The 18,877-nt window shown below is 33.8% G+C and overlaps 1 protein-coding gene across 5 annotated transcripts; it reads right to left on the bottom strand.

Annotated features, from left to right (window-relative positions):
• Positions 1 to 7,925: 7,925 nt before the first annotated feature.
• Positions 7,926 to 18,142, bottom strand: LOC131998434 (uncharacterized). Of its 5 annotated transcripts, XM_059370718.1 has the most exons (4): positions 16,748 to 17,122; positions 16,084 to 16,203; positions 8,653 to 9,598; positions 7,926 to 8,230 (listed from the first exon to the last, which is right to left on the bottom strand). In XM_059370718.1, exons 1-3 carry the CDS (start codon positions 16,784 to 16,786, stop codon positions 8,657 to 8,659), a joined length of 1,101 nt encoding a protein of 366 aa, XP_059226701.1. In that variant the 5' UTR covers positions 16,787 to 17,122; the 3' UTR covers positions 7,926 to 8,230; positions 8,653 to 8,656. The 5 variants fall into 5 exon arrangements, with proteins under 5 accessions (XP_059226701.1, XP_059226702.1, XP_059226703.1 ...); XM_059370719.1 differs by lacking the exon at positions 16,748 to 17,122 and adding an exon at positions 17,926 to 18,142 and having other exon boundaries at positions 7,926 to 9,598; XM_059370720.1 differs by lacking the exon at positions 16,748 to 17,122 and adding an exon at positions 17,946 to 18,142 and having other exon boundaries at positions 7,926 to 9,598.
• Positions 18,143 to 18,877: the final 735 nt, after the last annotated feature.

The following is an 18,877-nucleotide window of genomic DNA, read 5'->3' as shown; positions in this document are numbered from 1 at the left end:
TGGAATTATGAAATTCATTCGAATTCAGCGTGGTAAATTAAAATCAAATGAATGAATGGCATTAAGATGATTTCTCATTTTGAAATGTATGCATTGTGGTATTGAGCAATATGGTTATTGTTAAATAATCATCATTTGCTATTCCCCTAAGGACTTGTTCATAATTTTTATACCCTCCACCAAAGGATGGGGGGTATACTAATTTCGTCATTCTGTTTGTAACTACTCGAAATATTCGTCTGAGGCCCCATAAAGTATATATATTCTTGATCGTCGCGTCATTTTATGTCGATCTAGAAATGTCCGTCCGTCTGTCTGACGAAAGCACGCTTACTTCGAAGGAGTACAGCTAGCCGCTTGAAATTTTGCACAAATACTTCTTATTAGTGTAGGTCGGTTGGTATAGTAAATGGGCCATATCGGTCCATGTTTTGATATAGCTGCCATATAAACCGATCTTGGGTTTTGACTTCTTGAGCCTCTAGAGTGCGTAATTCTTATCCGATTGGAATGAAATTTTGCACGACGTGTTTTATTATGATATCCAACCACTGTGCCAAGTATGGTTCAAATCGGTTCATAACCTGATATAGCTGTCATATAAACGGATCTTGGGTCTTGACTTCTTGAGCTTCTAGAGTGCGTAATTCGTATCCCATTGGAATGTACTTTTGGATGACGTGTTTTGTTATGATATCCAACAACTGTGCCAAGTATGATTTAAATTGGTTCATAACCTGATATAGCTGTCATATAAACCGATCTTGGGTCTTGACTTCTTGATCTTCTACAGGGCGCAATTCCTATCCGATTTGGCTGAAATTTTGTAAGACGTATTTTATTCTTACTTTCAACAATTGTGTCAAATAAGGTTCAAATCGGTCCATAACCTGATATAGCTGTCATATAAACCGATCTGGGATCTTGACTTCTTGAGCCTCTAGAGGTCGCAATTATTATCCGATTGGAATGAATTTTTGCACGAAGTATTTTGTTATGATATCCAACAACTGTGCCAAGTATGATTTAAATTGGTTCATAACCTGATATAGCTGTCATATAAACAGATCTGGGGACTTGACTTCTTGAGCTTCTAGAAGGCGCAATTCCTATCCGATTTGCCTGAAATTTTGTACGATGGATCCTCTCATGACCATCATTATACGTGTTTATTATGGTCTGCATCGGTCTATAGCCTGATACAGCTCCCATATAAATCGATCATTCCATTTTACTCCTTGAGCCCCCAATGGACGCAATTCTTATTCGAATTGGCTGACATTTTACACAGGTCTCCACCATATAATTTAATTGTGGTCCGAACCGGACCATATCATGATATCGCTCTAATAGTAGAGCAAATCTTTTCTTATATCCTTTTTTGCCTAAGAAGAGATACCGGGAAAAGAACTCGACAAATGCGATCCATGGTGGAGGGTATATAAGATTCGGCCCGACCGAACTTAGCACGCTTTTACTTGTTTTTAATTTATTATATGCTACAACAAAATTTAAATTAATTTCATTTAATAAAATTCTTGTAGAGAAATTGAATAAAAAACCAGTAAAAAGGCATTAAGTTCGGCCGGGCCGAACTTTGGATAGCCACCACCTCGGGTATACATGTAAACCCCACTTCGTCACAATCCGATGAAGTTTGGATAACTTATGCACCCAAATTCTGCACGGACATTGAGTGGTCTTATAAATATAAGTCACTGTTGAATTTTGTATTTCAAATTTCAACAAAATCGGGTAATAAATAAAGCTTTTATAAGCTTCAGACCCTTAACCGGCATATCGGTCTATATGACATCAATATCTAAATACAGTCCTGTTTTTACCATATTTGGGTTGGATGGGGGGTGGCCTAAAACTACTCGCTTTTTAAAATTTCGATAAAAAATAATGCTTTTATGGGCTTTTGAACCTTTATCAGCAGATCGTTCTATATGGCAGCTATGTCTAAATATAGTCCGATCTGAGCCCTATTTAGGTTAGATGGTGGCAGGCCTAAAACTATTGACTGTTTTAAATTACAGCAAAATCGGATAAATAATAAAGCTGTTATGGGCTTCAGACCCTTTATCGGCAAATCGGTCTATATGGCAGCAATAACTAAACATGGTCCAATTTGAACCATATTTTTGGGCCCTACGTTAAGAGGCCTTAAAGATCGGAACCATACTTAGGTCAGATGTCAGGAGGCTTAAAATAACCCACTGTTTTAAATTTCAGCGAAATTGGGCAATCAAGAATGCTTTTATGGCCTATGTGGCAGCTATATCTAAATATAATCCGCTCTGAACCTTAATTGGATCAGATGTTGGTAGGCCTGAAACTACCCACTGTTTCAAAATGTCAGCGAAAGCGGTTAAAAAATAAAGCTTTTATGGGCTTCAGACCCTTTATCGGGAGATTGGTCTATATGGCAGCTATATCTAAATATAGTCTGATGTGAACCATACTTAGGTCAGATGTCGAGAGGCTTAGAATAACCCACTGTTTCAAGTTTCAGCGAGATTGGACAATAAATAAAGCTTTTATGGGCTTCAGACCCTTTATCGGCAAATCGGTCTTATGCCAGCTATATCTAAATATAGTCCGATCTGAACCATATTTGGGTCAGATGTCGGGAGGCTTAAAACTACTCACTGTTTAAAATTTCAGCAAAATTGGATGAAAAATGAATGGACATTAGACCCTTCTCGGAAAATCGGCCAATAAAGCAGCTATATTCAAATATGGTCCGATTTGGCCCGTTCAAGAACTTAACCAGCGTGCATCAAAAAGACGTATCTGTGCCAAATTTCAGCTCAATATCTCAATTTTTGAAGCCTGAAGAGTGATTATAACAGACGGACGGACAGACGGACCACCACCATGGATTCTGCTAAAATATGGGAGCTTTATCTAATTATAGACCGAATTGGAATGTCGAGAGTCGTAGCAGAACACTATATGCAAAATTTCAGCTAAATCGGGAAAAATCGCGTCTGGTAAGAGCTCAAGAAGTCAAATTGGGAGATTGGTTTATATGGAAGCTATACCGTGTTCTTGGCTGATTTAAACCGCACTTGGCACAGTTGTTGGAAGTCATAACAAAACACTATGTGCCAAATTTCAGCCAAATCAGACAAAACTTGCGGCTTCCATGGGCTCAAAAAGTCAAATCGGGAGATTTTTTTTTCTTGTATGGTAGCTTTTCAGGTTCTTGACCGATTTAGGCCGTACTTGGCACATTTGTTGCAAATCATAACAGAACACCATGTGCAAAATTTCAGCGAAGTCGGATGAAAATGAAGGCTTCCAGGGGTTCAATAAGTCAAATCGGGAGATCGATTTATATGGGAGCTATATCAGGTTATAGACCGATTTGGAACGTACTTGGCAAACATTTTGAAAGTCATATCAGAACAAGATGTGCAAAATTTCAGCCAAATCGGACAAAAATTGTGGCTTCCAGGGGTCAAGAAGTTATATCGGAAGATCGGTTTATATGGGAGCTATATCAGGTTCCTGCCCGATTTAGACCGTACTTAGTACAGAACACTTTGTGCATAACAGAACACTATGTGCAAAATTTCATCAAAATATTATGTGTTGTCCCTGTCAATTCATTAAATTTACAAAAAGTTCTTCGTTTTTGTGATTTTCATTCTCATGGTCCATTGTATAGACAGATTCAAACTCAATATACTGAAGATTTTGCTCCTTGTCTGCTCGAACCTTACAACTGATATTTATAAAAAAAAAAAATTAAAAACACACAGTAACTTCTATTCGCTAAACACAGTTGCTTTCATCAAATAAGCACATTAACAGAATTTTTGCATTAACACAGCATATATCTACATATGTATGTGAGTCTAATACAACCGCATTTAGTCATGTATACACAGCTCTCTATGCTCTATAAACTGTAAGTTAGTGCGTGTGTGTGTTTTTCCCCTTAAGTCTACATGTTTATGTAGATTTATTTCAAGCACTAGCACAGACAATGCAACAATGGCAGCGGAGAAGGCAACAAAGGAAAATAAAAGAGGTAGTCTTAATATGGCATGCCTTAGGAGTCAGGGTTAAAACTACAACCACAAATTGCAATTTTCCATGCTACCTGCCTACCATAGACTAAGGCGAAGAAGAATGACAATAACAAAGGAAACGGACAGGAGATATATGTAGTTAAACCACCTTGAACTCACTCCCCCTCATAAAAGTGAGGGGGAACTAAGAATGAGAAAATTACCAGGCCTAGACTGGAGTTAAAGCGATATTAGAATAACGCATATGGCTTGAGTCATGCAAGTGTATACAAATATAATTGGTTTCGTGTTTGGGGTGTGGATGGAGTTGCTTACTAAGTACCTGGAAAAACCTAGAAATAGAGGTGGAGTAGTATTATAAAATAAGCCCTTTATGGTGTTTTGATTAGGCGAATACAAGTGAAAATGTGAGTATTTGAATATACACAGACACTATTCCCACACCTATTCACAGATATATACAATAAAATAATAAGGGTTGCCTTTTTCAATATTTAAATAAAATTAGAAGAAAAAAAATTAATAAAACAAAATAAGTTCTCTAAATGACCTTTTCGAATAGAAAAACACCACTCATAGAAAAACACCACCTCCCAAAATTTCAGGCAAATCGAGTAATAATTGTGCTCTCCAGAGGCTCAAAAAGTCAAACGGGGAGATCGGTTTATATGGCAGCTATATCAGGTTATATAACGATTTAAACCATACCTAGAACAGTTATTGGAATTCATACCAAAACGACATATGCAAAATAAAATAAAATTAAATAAAATTAAATTAAATTAAATTAAATTAAATTAAATTAAATTAAATTAAATTAAATTAAATTAAATTAAATTAAATTAAATTAAATTAAATTAAATTAAATTAAATTAAATTAAATTAAATTAAATTAAATTAAATTAAATTAAATTAAATTAAATTAAATTAAATTAAATTAAATTAAATTAAATTAAATTAAATTAAATTAAATTAAATTAAATTAAATTAAATTAAATTAAATTAAATTAAATTAAATTAAATTAAATTAAATTAAATTAAATTAAATTAAATTAAATTAAATTAAATTAAATTAAATTAAATTAAATTAAATTAAATTAAATTAAATTAAATTAAATTAAATTAAATTAAATTAAATTAAATTAAATTAAATTAAATTAAATTAAATTAAATTAAATTAAATTAAATTAAATTAAATTAAATTAAATTAAATTAAATTAAATTAAATTAAATTAAATTAAATTAAATTAAATTAAATTAAATTAAATTAAATTAAATTAAATTAAATTAAATTAAATTAAATTAAATTAAATTAAATTAAATTAAATTAAATTAAATTAAATTAAATTAAATTAAATTAAATTAAATTAAATTAAATTAAATTAAATTAAATTAAATTAAATTAAATTAAATTAAATTAAATTAAATTAAATTAAATTAAATTAAATTAAATTAAATTAAATTAAATTAAATTAAATTAAATTAAATTAAATTAAATTAAATTAAATTAAATTAAATTAAATTAAATTAAATTAAATTAAATTAAATTAAATTAAATTAAATTAAATTAAATTAAATTAAATTAAATTAAATTAAATTAAATTAAATTAAATTAAATTAAATTAAATTAAATTAAATTAAATTAAATTAAATTAAATTAAATTAAATTAAATTAAATTAAATTAAATTAAATTAAATTAAATTAAATTAAATTAAATTAAATTAAATTAAATTAAATTAAATTAAATTAAATTAAATTAAATTAAATTAAATTAAATTAAATTAAATTAAATTAAATTAAATTAAATTAAATTAAATTAAATTAAATTAAATTAAATTAAATTAAATTAAATTAAATTAAATTAAATTAAATTAAATTAAATTAAATTAAATTAAATTAAATTAAATTAAATTAAATTAAATTAAATTAAATTAAATTAAATTAAATTAAATTAAATTAAATTAAATTAAATTAAATTAAATTAAATTAAATTAAATTAAATTAAATTAAATTAAATTAAATTAAATTAAATTAAATTAAATTAAATTAAATTAAATTAAATTAAATTAAATTAAATTAAATTAAATTAAATTAAATTAAATTAAATTAAATTAAATTAAATTAAATTAAATTAAATTAAATTAAATTAAATTAAATTAAATTAAATTAAATTAAATTAAATTAAATTAAATTAAATTAAATTAAATTAAATTAAATTAAATTAAATTAAATTAAATTAAATTAAATTAAATTAAATTAAATTAAATTAAATTAAATTAAATTAAATTAAATTAAATTAAATTAAATTAAATTAAATTAAATTAAATTAAATTAAATTAAATTAAATTAAATTAAATTAAATTAAATTAAATTAAATTAAATTAAATTAAATTAAATTAAATTAAATTAAATTAAATTAAATTAAATTAAATTAAATTAAATTAAATTAAATTAAATTAAATTAAATTAAATTAAATTAAATTAAATTAAATTAAATTAAATTAAATTAAATTAAATTAAATTAAATTAAATTAAATTAAATTAAATTAAATTAAATTAAATTAAATTAAATTAAATTAAATTAAATTAAATTAAATTAAATTAAATTAAATTAAATTAAATTAAATTAAATTAAATTAAATTAAATTAAATTAAATTAAATTAAATTAAATTAAATTAAATTAAATTAAATTAAATTAAATTAAATTAAATTAAATTAAATTAAATTAAATTAAATTAAATTAAATTAAATTAAATTAAATTAAATTAAATTAAATTAAATTAAATTAAATTAAATTAAATTAAATTAAATTAAATTAAATTAAATTAAATTAAATTAAATTAAATTAAATTAAATTAAATTAAATTAAATTAAATTAAATTAAATTAAATTAAATTAAATTAAATTAAATTAAATTAAATTAAATTAAATTAAATTAAATTAAATTAAATTAAATTAAATTAAATTAAATTAAATTAAATTAAATTAAATTAAATTAAATTAAATTAAATTAAATTAAATTAAATTAAATTAAATTAAATTAAATTAAATTAAATTAAATTAAATTAAATTAAATTAAATTAAATTAAATTAAATTAAATTAAATTAAATTAAATTAAATTAAATTAAATAAATTAAATTAAATTAAATTAAATTAAATTAAATTAAATTAAATTAAATTAAATTAAATTTAAGCTCTTTAATTGACAAAAATAAATATTCAAAGAATAATTTTGTTCTATATAGAGAAAAAGAAGTCGCAGCGTAGCGGGCCTTGTGCAGCTAGTAATAAAATAAATTAGAATAGAATAATTTAAATACCGTTTTAAATAATCGACATTGTTATTTTGAGTTTAAAGAATGTTTACTTTGTGGCAACTTTACAGCAACACTAGCCTCCACATCTTCGTTTGAATAAATGAATGCAAAACAGACCACTTCATGTTGGATAATAAGGTACAGGAAGAAAACTTTTACGAAACACCATAATAAACACGCAATTGACTGGTTTCACTGTTTGTGTTGAGCAGATATATATGTAAATGTGTGTGACTGTTTTAGGTATATTTGTGTGTACGAAATGTCATATAAATATCGTAACCCTGCAAACAACTTCTATCGTGCGAGTTACTAAATCTTCACTCAAGGAAGCCGAAAACAATCTCAGGCGATATAATTTTTTAGTCTTGTTTGGGGTCAAACTAAGGGTTTTGCCTTTCGAAATAAAAAATCAGAGGGAGAATTAGGTTTAAAATTCAATGCTGTTGTAATGGTTTATTGTGTTTGTTGCTCATTTCATTATTTATAAGTAGTAAATCGAATTCAGTCTTTTGTTGTAGGTAAATTTAGATAGACAATTGTACATGTCGCATTAAGTAGTTAATTTCTTTTAGGATGAAGTAGCACAATTTATTCTTAGTTTAAGTAGCGAATTTTACTTTTAGTTTTGGATAGGAAATTTTAACTTTAGCTTTAAGTAGGAAAATTTAATTTTAGAGGGTAAGTAGGTTATTTCACATTTTGATTTTGGGTCTAAGGATATAGGAATTGGTTGATGGTGTGTAGAGTGGCCCGCACTTGTGTTTATTTTTGGTGTCCCGCACTTTGATGGTTTAACCATGTGTTGTGTTGATTTTGGGTCTTCTTGTGGGTTTATGTTGTATCTTAGTGTCTTCTTCACGTCTGAAAATTGAGTTTGTTAATTTTTGTTTCACTGTTTGTAATGTTCTTTTCTTTAACGATTGTTTATATGTATATATGTAAGATCACTTTTTTGCTTTTCACTTCACTTGGGTTCACTTTGAGGGGGAGAGAATACGATGCGCGGGTTTGAGATTTAAAAGCGAGACTGATCTTTTTTTGGTTGTTGCTTGTCACTTGGACCCCGCGAAAACGGTCAACTTTCCAAGCTACAAGCAACAATTCCAGGTAAACAAATATGAAGTCAAGGCGGAATCAGCGATTAAGAACTTACTTCAATGTACCGTTATGCACAGTGGGTCATGTGCATACGTGAACGCATGTCTGCACATGGGTGCACATGACTTCATGTTCAAACGTACTTTGAACATTCTCCCCCTCCAAGTGACGAAGTGACATCTTACCTTTTTAATTTTGGTTTCTTGCCTGTGAGGTGACTGGGCCGACGAACACGTATCCCCAATCTGTCTCCTGGGCGAAGACGGCTCCCAATCCGGGTTGTACAACACCACTCCTCCGGAGGTGGGCGTAGGCATCGGCCCCTACCTCTACATCGATTGGTTCGTTGCCCCTAGGGTCAGCATCTGCCAAAGAAAGGGATCTTAGGCTGCTTGTGGGGTCGGGAATGATGGGATCTGAATAGGGTCGTCGCGGCAAATCCCGGGTCACCACTGCCCGGATGGTATACATGGTCCTCCTCGACGCATGCCTTGACCGAAGTCTTATTGTTGCCAGACGGTGCCCTCTGCGCTCTCTCGTTGGTATCCCCAGGCGAGTTACTGTGGCTGCCGCGATTCGGGTGATGGTCGATGCCTGGCACAAAAGTACCCGTACCCCAGCCCAATCGTCCTGCTCCTCGGGTGCCAATTCCACCATCGCCGTGGGTACAAAAACAGTGGCCCGGCTGTAAGGTATCTCGACCGGGGGAGGGCCTTGGACGATGGGCATCTGGTTGGCTGGTTCGATTGCAAGTTGCCGTGGGTTGGCAATCTCCATTGGGGGCGGGCTGTAGCTGCCGTATGTCTCCCTAAGCTGTGGGGCTCCATGCAGCATTGTGTGATGGCGGTAGTCGCATGTTCGGCAGGCAGTGACCACGGGGCAGTCTGGGGCCAGATGGCTGCGCGCCAGACAGTTCCGACAGTAACTCCGTCTCTCAACTGTCTCGTATCTCTGATACGGTGTCATTTGCCGGAACCGCGGGCATGACCGTATGGCGTGGTCCTCCTGGCAGAGGCCACAGGCATACTGCCAAGATGCGGGGCGATACCTGGGTTCCCGTGGGTCGAAGCGAGGGCGTGTGGGTCTGGCGGGTCGTGGGGACTCTGGGCGAGGTAAATATCCGGCCATTATCTGTAACCAAAATCCCGTGAGTACTGTGTTTTGATGTGATTATGAATTGCTAGGGGTGTCTGAGAATAATTTGACAATCTTAGTTATGGGTCGACTGACTATGCCATTGGAAGTTCGAATATCTACAACTCGAGTGTTCTGATCAACACCGGGATATGTTTTAAAAACTCGTCCTAACTTCCACTCGGTGGGATATCTCTCATCCCTGATGACAACTAAATCATTGACCTGTATGTTATCTTGCTGATACTTCCATTTGTATCTACGGTGAAGCTCATTTAAGTACTCTGACTTCCACCTCTGACAAAAGTTTTGGGATATAATCTTTAATCTCTTCCACCGATTTGCAAGCGTTATGTCCTCCTCTGAGATGTCGGGTTCTGCCGGGGTCAAAAGGGAAGAGCCTATAAGGAAGTGAGCTGGGGTCAAGGGTGCTAAATCGTTAGGGTCTTCAGAAGCTGGACTAAGGGGTCGTGAATTGAGGCAGGCCTCGATACGTGCCAATATGGTTGACAGTTCTTCGAACGTGAAGTTCATTTTGGGCATAGACTTCTTAAGGTGTATCTTGAATGATTTAACTCCTGCCTCCCACAATCCCCCCATATGGGGAGCTCCTGGAGGAATAAATTTCCACTCTAAATTCTGATGAGCATGTTGCTGAATGGCGCTGCTCTGTAACCTTTTCATAAACTCTTTCTGATCTTTCTTGAGCATTTCTGCTGCGCCTATAAAATTCTTTCCATTGTCGGAATATATCTTTTCTGGGCACCCTCTCCTTCCTATGAAACGAGCTAATGCCGCCAGAAATGATTGAGTCGATAAATCACTTGTTGCTTCTAAGTGGATGGCTTTTGTCGCAAAACAAACAAATATGCAGATATAACCCTTGGTTATTAAACACGCTCGTGCTGTTAAGCTTTTGATTCCGAAGGGTCCTGCAAAATCTACCCCTGTATTCGTAAAGGGTCTGGATAAAGTAGTACGCTCGGGTGGAAGAGATGACATAATTTGGGTCTGAGTCTTTAATCGATATAGGGTACAAACTCTGCAATTGTGTATAACTTTTTTGATCAACTGTTTCAATCTGAATATCCAAAACTCCGTACGGATGAGCCGGGTCATAAGTTGATTGCCTCCGTGCATTGAGACTTTATGAACAAATTCCACTAGAAGGAGTGCAAATCGCGAATCATATGGGATTAAGATTGGATGACGTTCGCTGTACGTCAAAGCTGGCGATTGAACTAAACGACCATTGGATCTAATTACTCCTTTTCTATCTATGAAGGGGTTGAATGGTAAAAGACTACTTCTAGGTGAAAGCCTTTTCTTTTGGGTCAAAGAACTGTATTCCTCAACGAAGTAATGTTTCTGAGTTGCCACTATAAGACGCATCTTTGTGTCTATGAGCTCTGGGCTGGTTATTTCTTGCGATGAAATTTTAAGTGAGGATCTAGTTGAACCTGTGTTACGCCAGAACCTAACTGCGTAAGACAAAACACGATATGCTCTAGCTAAAGACGAAAATCGAGTCAAAGGGTCATCAAAAGTGCCTGTTGCGAATACTTTAACTTGTTTTGCTTCAAGATTAGTGTCTGTATTAACTCGGTCTTGCGGCCACTGATCATGCGGCAATTTGAGCCACTGGGGTCCCGTCCACCATAAATTATGAGATGTTAAGTCGTCAGGAGAACAGCCACGACTTGCTACATCTGCAGGATTATATTCTGAGTCAACATGTTTCCAATTCTCACCACCGACGTTCTCTAATATCTCTGAAACCCTGTTACCAACGAAAGCGCTCCATGAGCATGGTGGCTTTTGTAGCCAGGCTAGAACGATTGTAGAGTCGGTCCAGAAATGGGTCGTAAACTTTGATAATCGAAGCTTAGGCACAATGGCATTTGCTAACCTTGACAACATAACTGCACCGCATAATTCTAACCTTGGCAGAGAGATTTTCTTAACTGGGGCTACTCGGGTCTTGGCTGCTAGAAGAAAAGTGTCTACAGTTTTATCGATGTGTTCAACGCGTATATAAATTGTGGCTGCATATGCGCTTTCTGACGCGTCGCAGAATCCATGTATCTCCACAATACTAGCAGGTGTAAACCGAACCCATCTTGGTATCGATACAGTGTCTATAGAATGGCTGCCTCTCACAAAGTTATTCCAGTTCATTTGAGTCACTGGCTTCAACGAGTCATCCCATTCTACCTTATCTAGCCAAACCTGCTGCATGATTAACTTGGCTACAACAATTACTGGCGCTAACCATCCACATGGGTCGAAAAACCTTGCTATCGTTGATAATACTTCTCGCTTGGTGCTCATTTGCCTTTCTTCAACTGTAGGGGCCGTAAAAGTGAAATTATCACCTGATATATTCCAACGAATTCCTAGGGTTTTTGTCGAAGAAGCTTCGGAAATATTTAACCAATCTATTGGAAGAAGCATGTATTCATTTAAATCCTTTAACAAACGTGTGTCATTTGACGCCCATTTTCTTAGCCTGAAACCAGCTGATTCTAATGCGGAGGCTAATTCTTTCCTAGCTGCTGTAGCTTCTTCTATGGAGTGTCCGCCCGCTAATACATCATCGACATATAAATTTTCTTTAATAATTCTTGATCCTAACGGATGAGAATCTTTCACGTCTTCTGCTAACTGGAGAAGGGTCCTAATCGCTAAAAATGGGGCGCAATTTATGCCGAAGGTAACAGTTAAGAGTTCGTAATCCTCAATTGGGTGGTTTTCTGATTTGCGAAAGAGGATCCTTTGAAATGCTGTTTGATTGGGGTCTACTAAGATCTGACGATACATCTTTGTCACGTCTGCATTGAAGACGTACTTAAAAAATCTCCAGTTCAACACTTGTACGACAAGGTCTTGCTGAAGTATGGGTCCTGTATGTAAGATATCATTAAGACTTTTCTTGTTTGATGTTGGGCTAGATGCGTTAAAAACCACTCTAAGTTTTGTGGTAACCCTATCTGGTTTGATAACTGCATGGTGAGGTAAGTAGTAGTGAGGGGTCTTGTATACGCTGTTTGGGTCTACCTTCCTCATGTGTCCTAATTCCAAATACTCTAATATGGCTGCATCATAATGTGCTTTAATATCTGGGGTCTTAGACAACTTTTTCTCCATTCTATGAAACTGTGCCAATGCGATGTTCCTAGATGAACCGATCTCTGAACAGCTTTTAAAAGGTAAAGTTACGATATATCTCCCCGCCTCATTACGTCGTGTTGTATTTTTGTAATTATTTTCGCAATAAATATCTTCTGCTGACCTCAAAACCTTTTTTGGGGTCTCTTCCACCTCCCAAAAGCGAGTGATTATCTTTTCTAATGATGATGCACTATAAAGTGTGATTTGTCTGTCGGATTTAGGGTCTTCCGTAATGGGTCCTCCTATGATCCACCCAAAAACGGTGTCCTGCGCTAAAAGTGATCCACAGGATTTCATAGTACCGCCTTTTGTGTATATAAGGGGTCCAATATCTAATCCGATTAACATGTCCACGGGTCGACTTTCAAAGAATCGAGGGTCCGCGAGACTAAGGTGTGCAAAATCTCCAAATTGATTTTGCCTTAAATCGTGTGTTGGTAAATGAGAAGGTAGGGTCTTTAAGACTGGTGCCCAAACCTCCAGCTCAAAACTAGGATTTACTCGTGAGCAAAGATTGAAGACGCAAGCTTTTGTCGATGTTTCAGAAACTGCGTCGCTTAAACCTGTGACGTGAATTAAATTCTTAACTGTTGGAAGTTGTAGTTTGTTTCTAATTTTCTCTGAAATGAAAGTTGATTGTGACCCAGGATCGATGATTGCCCTGGCATCATATCTATGTCCTCTAGATTTGATTTGAACTATTGCTGTGAACAAAAGTGTCTCTTTGGGTTGCGGAGTGGGTCTGATTTCCTGAAGTGTCAAAGTCGTTGAACAAGGTGCTTCTAAACAAGGTGTGGACTGTATATTTGGCGATACCGATGGTTGTACTAGGGTGGTTAAAGCGGCAGCACTGGTACTAGGGCGTGCGTATTCGCTAACCGGTTGAGCTAGGGTGGTAGGATCAGTAGCACTGGTGCTAGGTCGTGCTTCCTGTCTACCGGGTTGAACTAAAGTGTTGAGAGCGGCAGCACTTGTGCTGGGTCGTGCTCCGTCTCGTTGGAGTGTGCCTGTTGTAGGGTACTGGGTCTGGTTGCCTTTATGTATCAAACTGTGGTGTCGTTGACTACATTCCCTACAACTAAAACGACTTTTACACTCCCTGACTCCATGATCCGAAGAAAGGCAGTTATAGCAAAGATGACTGGTCTTAACAATGTTTATTCGATCGTTGATCGACCTTTCTAGAAATTGAGGACATTCTCGCAAAGAATGATTGGATTTACAAAGTTGACAAACCGGTTTGTTATTCTGAGCATTATAGTGTGATTGTGTGTTGTTGCTGGGTCTTGAGCCCGTGTTCTTGAAATTGGGATTTACATTTGTTTGAAAACTATTAACTCGCTTTTCCCGCTTATCGTACTCCGATCTGGGTTGATTATATCTCGAATATTGTGGCTTGATATTGCCGACTGATTCTAGGGTCTTGAATTTATGGGTCAAAAATACATCTAGTTGATTCCACGATGGAAGAGACGAACAATCTGCTAGGCTGCTTTCGAATTCTTCTAAAAATATTCTTGGTAGTTTGGTTGACACAAGATAAACTAAGATTGGGTCCCATCCCCCCGTTTCTACTTCAAGGGTCTGTAAAGTTTGGGTACAACTACCTATAGTGCGCTGTAATTTCTGGATTGTTGACGCGTTATCAACGGAAACCGAAGGTAAATTAAAAAGAGCTCGCAATTGCTCATTTACCTGCATGCGTTTATTTTCGTACCTATGAACGAGATTTCTCCACGCTATGTCGAAACCCTCATGGGTCAGTGGAACATTGGAAATTATTTCGCGGGCTTCTCCTGCTGTTTTCTGGGTTAAGTGAAACAACTTCTCGACTTTACTTAATTTTGAATTGTTAATGTAGATTGCTGAAAATAAATCCCTAAAGGTAGGCCATTCGCGATATCCCCCTTTAAAAACATCTGTGTCACAGGGCGGCAATCTTAGAGCTGGTGAAAAATCATTAGTGTCTCGCTGTTGGGTCATCGATATTCTCTCCTGTTTTTCTTGATCTTGTTGCTCGTTAAGGGCCAAAATTTCTCCGTTAAGAGAGCTTAAACACCGTTTATAAGTTTCTAATGCCTGTTTGTAGCTATTTCGAAGCTTAGTTTTATCTATAGGTGTCTCATCCTTTTCCGGAATGCGATCCCTACAATCTAAGTATGCCTTCTTGATTTGATCCCATAAAGAATTGAGTTCTACCCGCGTGATTTCTAACGAATGTATATTATCATCCGACTTAGCCGCGGAGTAAACGGTCTCAAAATCCACTAAATCATCCACACAGTTTACAAATCTTTCGCGTAAATTCTTATCCATTTTGTAATTGGCTTGTATATGTTTTAAATAGGGTCAAAAAACTATAAAACCAAGGAAAATTTTACAACAAAATGTCCTAAAAAAAAAACTGGTTATTTGTAGAAATCAAATCTATTTCAAAAAAAACCTAATGCGAGAAAAAAAAATGTGTGTCTTGATGATGGGTCAAATATCTAAGGGTCAAACCTGAAACTTTTTACAAAATTCGTAATAAATGTTTTATCTGGGTCACTAGAAAAAAAACAGGTTAATATTTTTGATGATATCGATTATACAATAGCCGCAAAAAATTGTAAGAAAAATTTTCCTTTCAAATCGCAATACACCAGCAATTTAATTCCGCTCGAATTAAAGTTGCAAAAAAAATTCATTTTTCTCCAAAAAAAAATTAAACTTTCACTTTTCAAAATTTGGCATACAGAACTAGATGATTCTTTACAATAATACTGCTTTGACTCGTTGGGTCAATTTGCTTTCTGTATAAAAAACAACAAAGGATTGCACAAACAACCACAGTCCTTTCCGACCGTTTCCACTTAAATTTGTGCAATAGAATGAAGTTTTAAAATTTCGAAGACAAATGAGGCCAGCACGCAATATTATTTTCGTTATTTCTCACACAAAAACAATTCTTGATAAAAAAAACTTCTTCTTTTCTAAAAGCACTTCGATTTTTCTTAGACACTTTTCCTTTTCTTTATAAAAAATTTCAACAAAAAATCTCGTGGATGTCTGTCCCGAAAATCCTACACACTGCCTTGAAAGTAGGGTCTGCTATATTGGGTCAAATTCACTTGGATCAAATTAATTTGGGTCAAAATTAATTGGGTCAAAATTTATCAGACAACCGAATTAGCGACTCATAATCAGAAAACGATCAAAAACAATATTAAAGTACGCTGGGTAAATGTATGAACTTTTCCTTTTTTGAAAAAAAGGTTATGTATGACGTAATACCCAAGCGCACTTTAATAGAAAAACAAAATGGTACTCACTTTGAAGCTTCTTTTTTGATGTGTGTGTATGTGTGTGTGTGTGTAGGTGGGCGCTTGGCTTGGGTCCAGAATTGTGTGTTGGCGCCTTTTGCAATTTTTGTAGCTTTGTGTCGTTAGAGTCTTGGATTTTGTTGTTTTAGTGTTTTTGATTTGATGAAGTTTTGGGAATTTAACCGTTGTAGCGGGTTTTTCCGTTTTTATCCCAGAGCGTAGATTTTTTTGTTTTTGTGTTTTTACACGGAACGCACGAATTTGATTTTGTTGGGGTTTTTTGAAAATGCACAATATTTTATGTTTGATAGAAAAAGAAAGAATTAGTTTGGGATAAGATTTACAAATTTATCGAGCAACCCATAATTCTGTTTTAACACTCTAATTTGTTTTTTAAGTTAAAATACTGAAAAATTTATGATTTTTAGAGAAAAAAATTTTTTCAAAATATGTAGAAAAAATTAACATAAATTTTGGGTTGGACGATAAATTGTTAAATTTATCAATTTTTTAGCTCTTTTTTTTCAATTTAACACAAAGAAACTTCTTTAAACAATTTAAAAATTTTTTGATTTTTATAATTTTTTGAAATTCCACTTTTTTCCACTTCTGTTCCACTGTGCGGGTCACTTTACGTTTTTTGGGTCTTTTGCACACTTCTTTTTTGATTTACCACAACTTCTAATGATTTTGGGGTCAATTTTTTGCACATTAAAATTTAATTAATTATTTTTATTTTTACACGGGTCACCCTGTTAATTTAATTAGTTTTTGTTTTATTTGAGTCTTTATGTACTTTAATTGTCACTTTGCAATTTGGTTATTATTTTCTTTTGTTATTTCGTTTTGATCTTCATTTGGTTGGAATATTTTATCAAATTTTCAATAAAATAAATGCCACAACCAAACGAAGAACACTGAGAGCCGCTATATATTTTTTAATTTGTGATTTGTGTGTTATTTTGTTTTTAATAAATTGCCAAAACTGACCTTTTATGTGTTTTGATATTTTTGTGTTGGCCGTCCGTCCATACGTGTATGTATGTACGGTTGTGTGTAACCAACCCTTTTTTCGCACTTTTCTCTATTTCATTTGCTTTTAATTGTTGGGTCACTGCACTTTTGTTGTTGCGAATTTTTTTTATGTTTCGGTCACTGGGTCTTTTGAAATGAAAATGAATTATTTTTGGGCACAAAACAGAAAAATTTTTTTGATTTTTGGTTTTTTAATTATTTAAAAAAACCACTTATCCGGTTCGAAGGACCAAATGTTTGGGGTCAAACTAAGGGTTTTGCCTTTCGAAATAAAAAATCAGAGGGAGAATTAGGTTTAAAATTCAATGCTGTTGTAATGGTTTATTGTGTTTGTTGCTCATTTCATTATTTATAAGTAGTAAATCGAATTCAGTCTTTTGTTGTAGGTAAATTTAGATAGACAATTGTACGTGTAGCATTAAGTAGTTAATTTCTTTTAGGATGAAGTAGCACAATTTATTCTTAGTTTAAGTAGCGAATTTTACTTTTAGTTTTGGATAGGAAATTTTAACTTTAGCTTTAAGTAGGAAAATTTAATTTTAGAGGGTAAGTAGGTTATTTCACATTTTGATTTTGGGTCTAAGGATATAGGAATTTGTTGATGGTGTGTAGAGTGGCCCGCACTTGTGTTTATTTTTGGTGTCCCGCACTTTGATGGTTTAACCATGTGTTGTGTTGATTTTGGGTCTTCTTGTGGGTTTATGTTGTATCTTAGTGTCTTCTTCACGTCTGAAAATTGAGTTTGTTAATTTTTGTTTCACTGTTTGTAATGTTCTTTTCTTTAACGATTGTTTATATGTATATATGTAAGATCACTTTTTTGCTTTTCACTTCACTTGGGTTCACTTTGAGGGGGAGAGAATACGATGCGCGGGTTTGAGATTTAAAAGCGAGACTGATCTTTTTTTGGTTGTTGCTTGTCACTTGGACCCCGCGAAAACGGTCAACTTTCCAAGCTACAAGCAACAATTCCAGGTAAACAAATATGAAGTCAAGGCGGAATCAGCGATTAAGAACTTACTTCAATGTACCGTTATGCACAGTGGGTCATGTGAATACGTGAACGCATGTCTGCACATGGGTGCACATGACTTCATGTTCAAACGTACTTTGAACACACCGATTTGAACCATACTTGGCACAGTGGTTGGATATCATAACAAAACACGTCATGCAAAATTTCATTCCAATCGGATAAGAACTGCGCACTCTAGAGGCTCAAGATATCAAGACCCAAGATCGGTTTATATGACAGCTACATAAGGTTATGGACCGATTTGAACCATACTTGGCACAGTTGTTGGATATCATAACAAAACACGTCGTGCAAAATTTCATCCCAATCGGGTGAGAATTGCGCACTCTAGAGGCTCAAGAAATCAAGACCCAAGATCGGTTTATATGACAGCTACATAAGGTTATGGACCGATTTGAACCATACTTGGCACAGTTGTTGGATATCATAACAGAACACGTCGTGCAAAATTTCATTCCAATCGGATAGGAACTGCGCACTCTAGAGGCTCAAGAAGTCAAGACCCAAGATCGGTTTATATGGCAGCTATATCAGGTTATCGACCGATTTGAACCACACTTGGCACAGTTGTTGGATATCATAACAAAACACGTCGTGCAAAATTTCATTCCAATCGGATAAGAATTGCGCACTCTAGAGGCTCAAGAAGTCAAGACCCAAGATCGGTTTATATGGCAGCTATATCAGGTTATGGACCGATTTAAACCATACTTGGCACAGTTATTCGATATC

Source organism: Stomoxys calcitrans, unplaced genomic scaffold (genome assembly GCF_963082655.1).
Source record: "Stomoxys calcitrans unplaced genomic scaffold, idStoCalc2.1 SCAFFOLD_80, whole genome shotgun sequence".
In the NCBI taxonomy this organism is placed as follows: Eukaryota; Metazoa; Arthropoda; class Insecta; order Diptera; family Muscidae; genus Stomoxys; species Stomoxys calcitrans.
This window is presented reverse-complemented; position numbering and strand designations above follow the sequence as displayed.

Coding starts and splice junctions, on each gene's coding strand:
- LOC131998434 (XM_059370717.1), bottom strand. CDS start 16,786: ATGTGCAAAAAATTGACCCCAAAATCATTAGAAGTTGTG. Junction 16,204..16,747: donor CAAAATCATTAGAAGTTGTG/GTAAATCAAAAA, acceptor ACAAAATCCAAG/ACTCTAACGACACAAAGCTA. Junction 9,599..16,083: donor ATCAAAAAAGAAGCTTCAAA/GTGAGTACCATT, acceptor TTTTGGTTACAG/ATAATGGCCGGATATTTACC.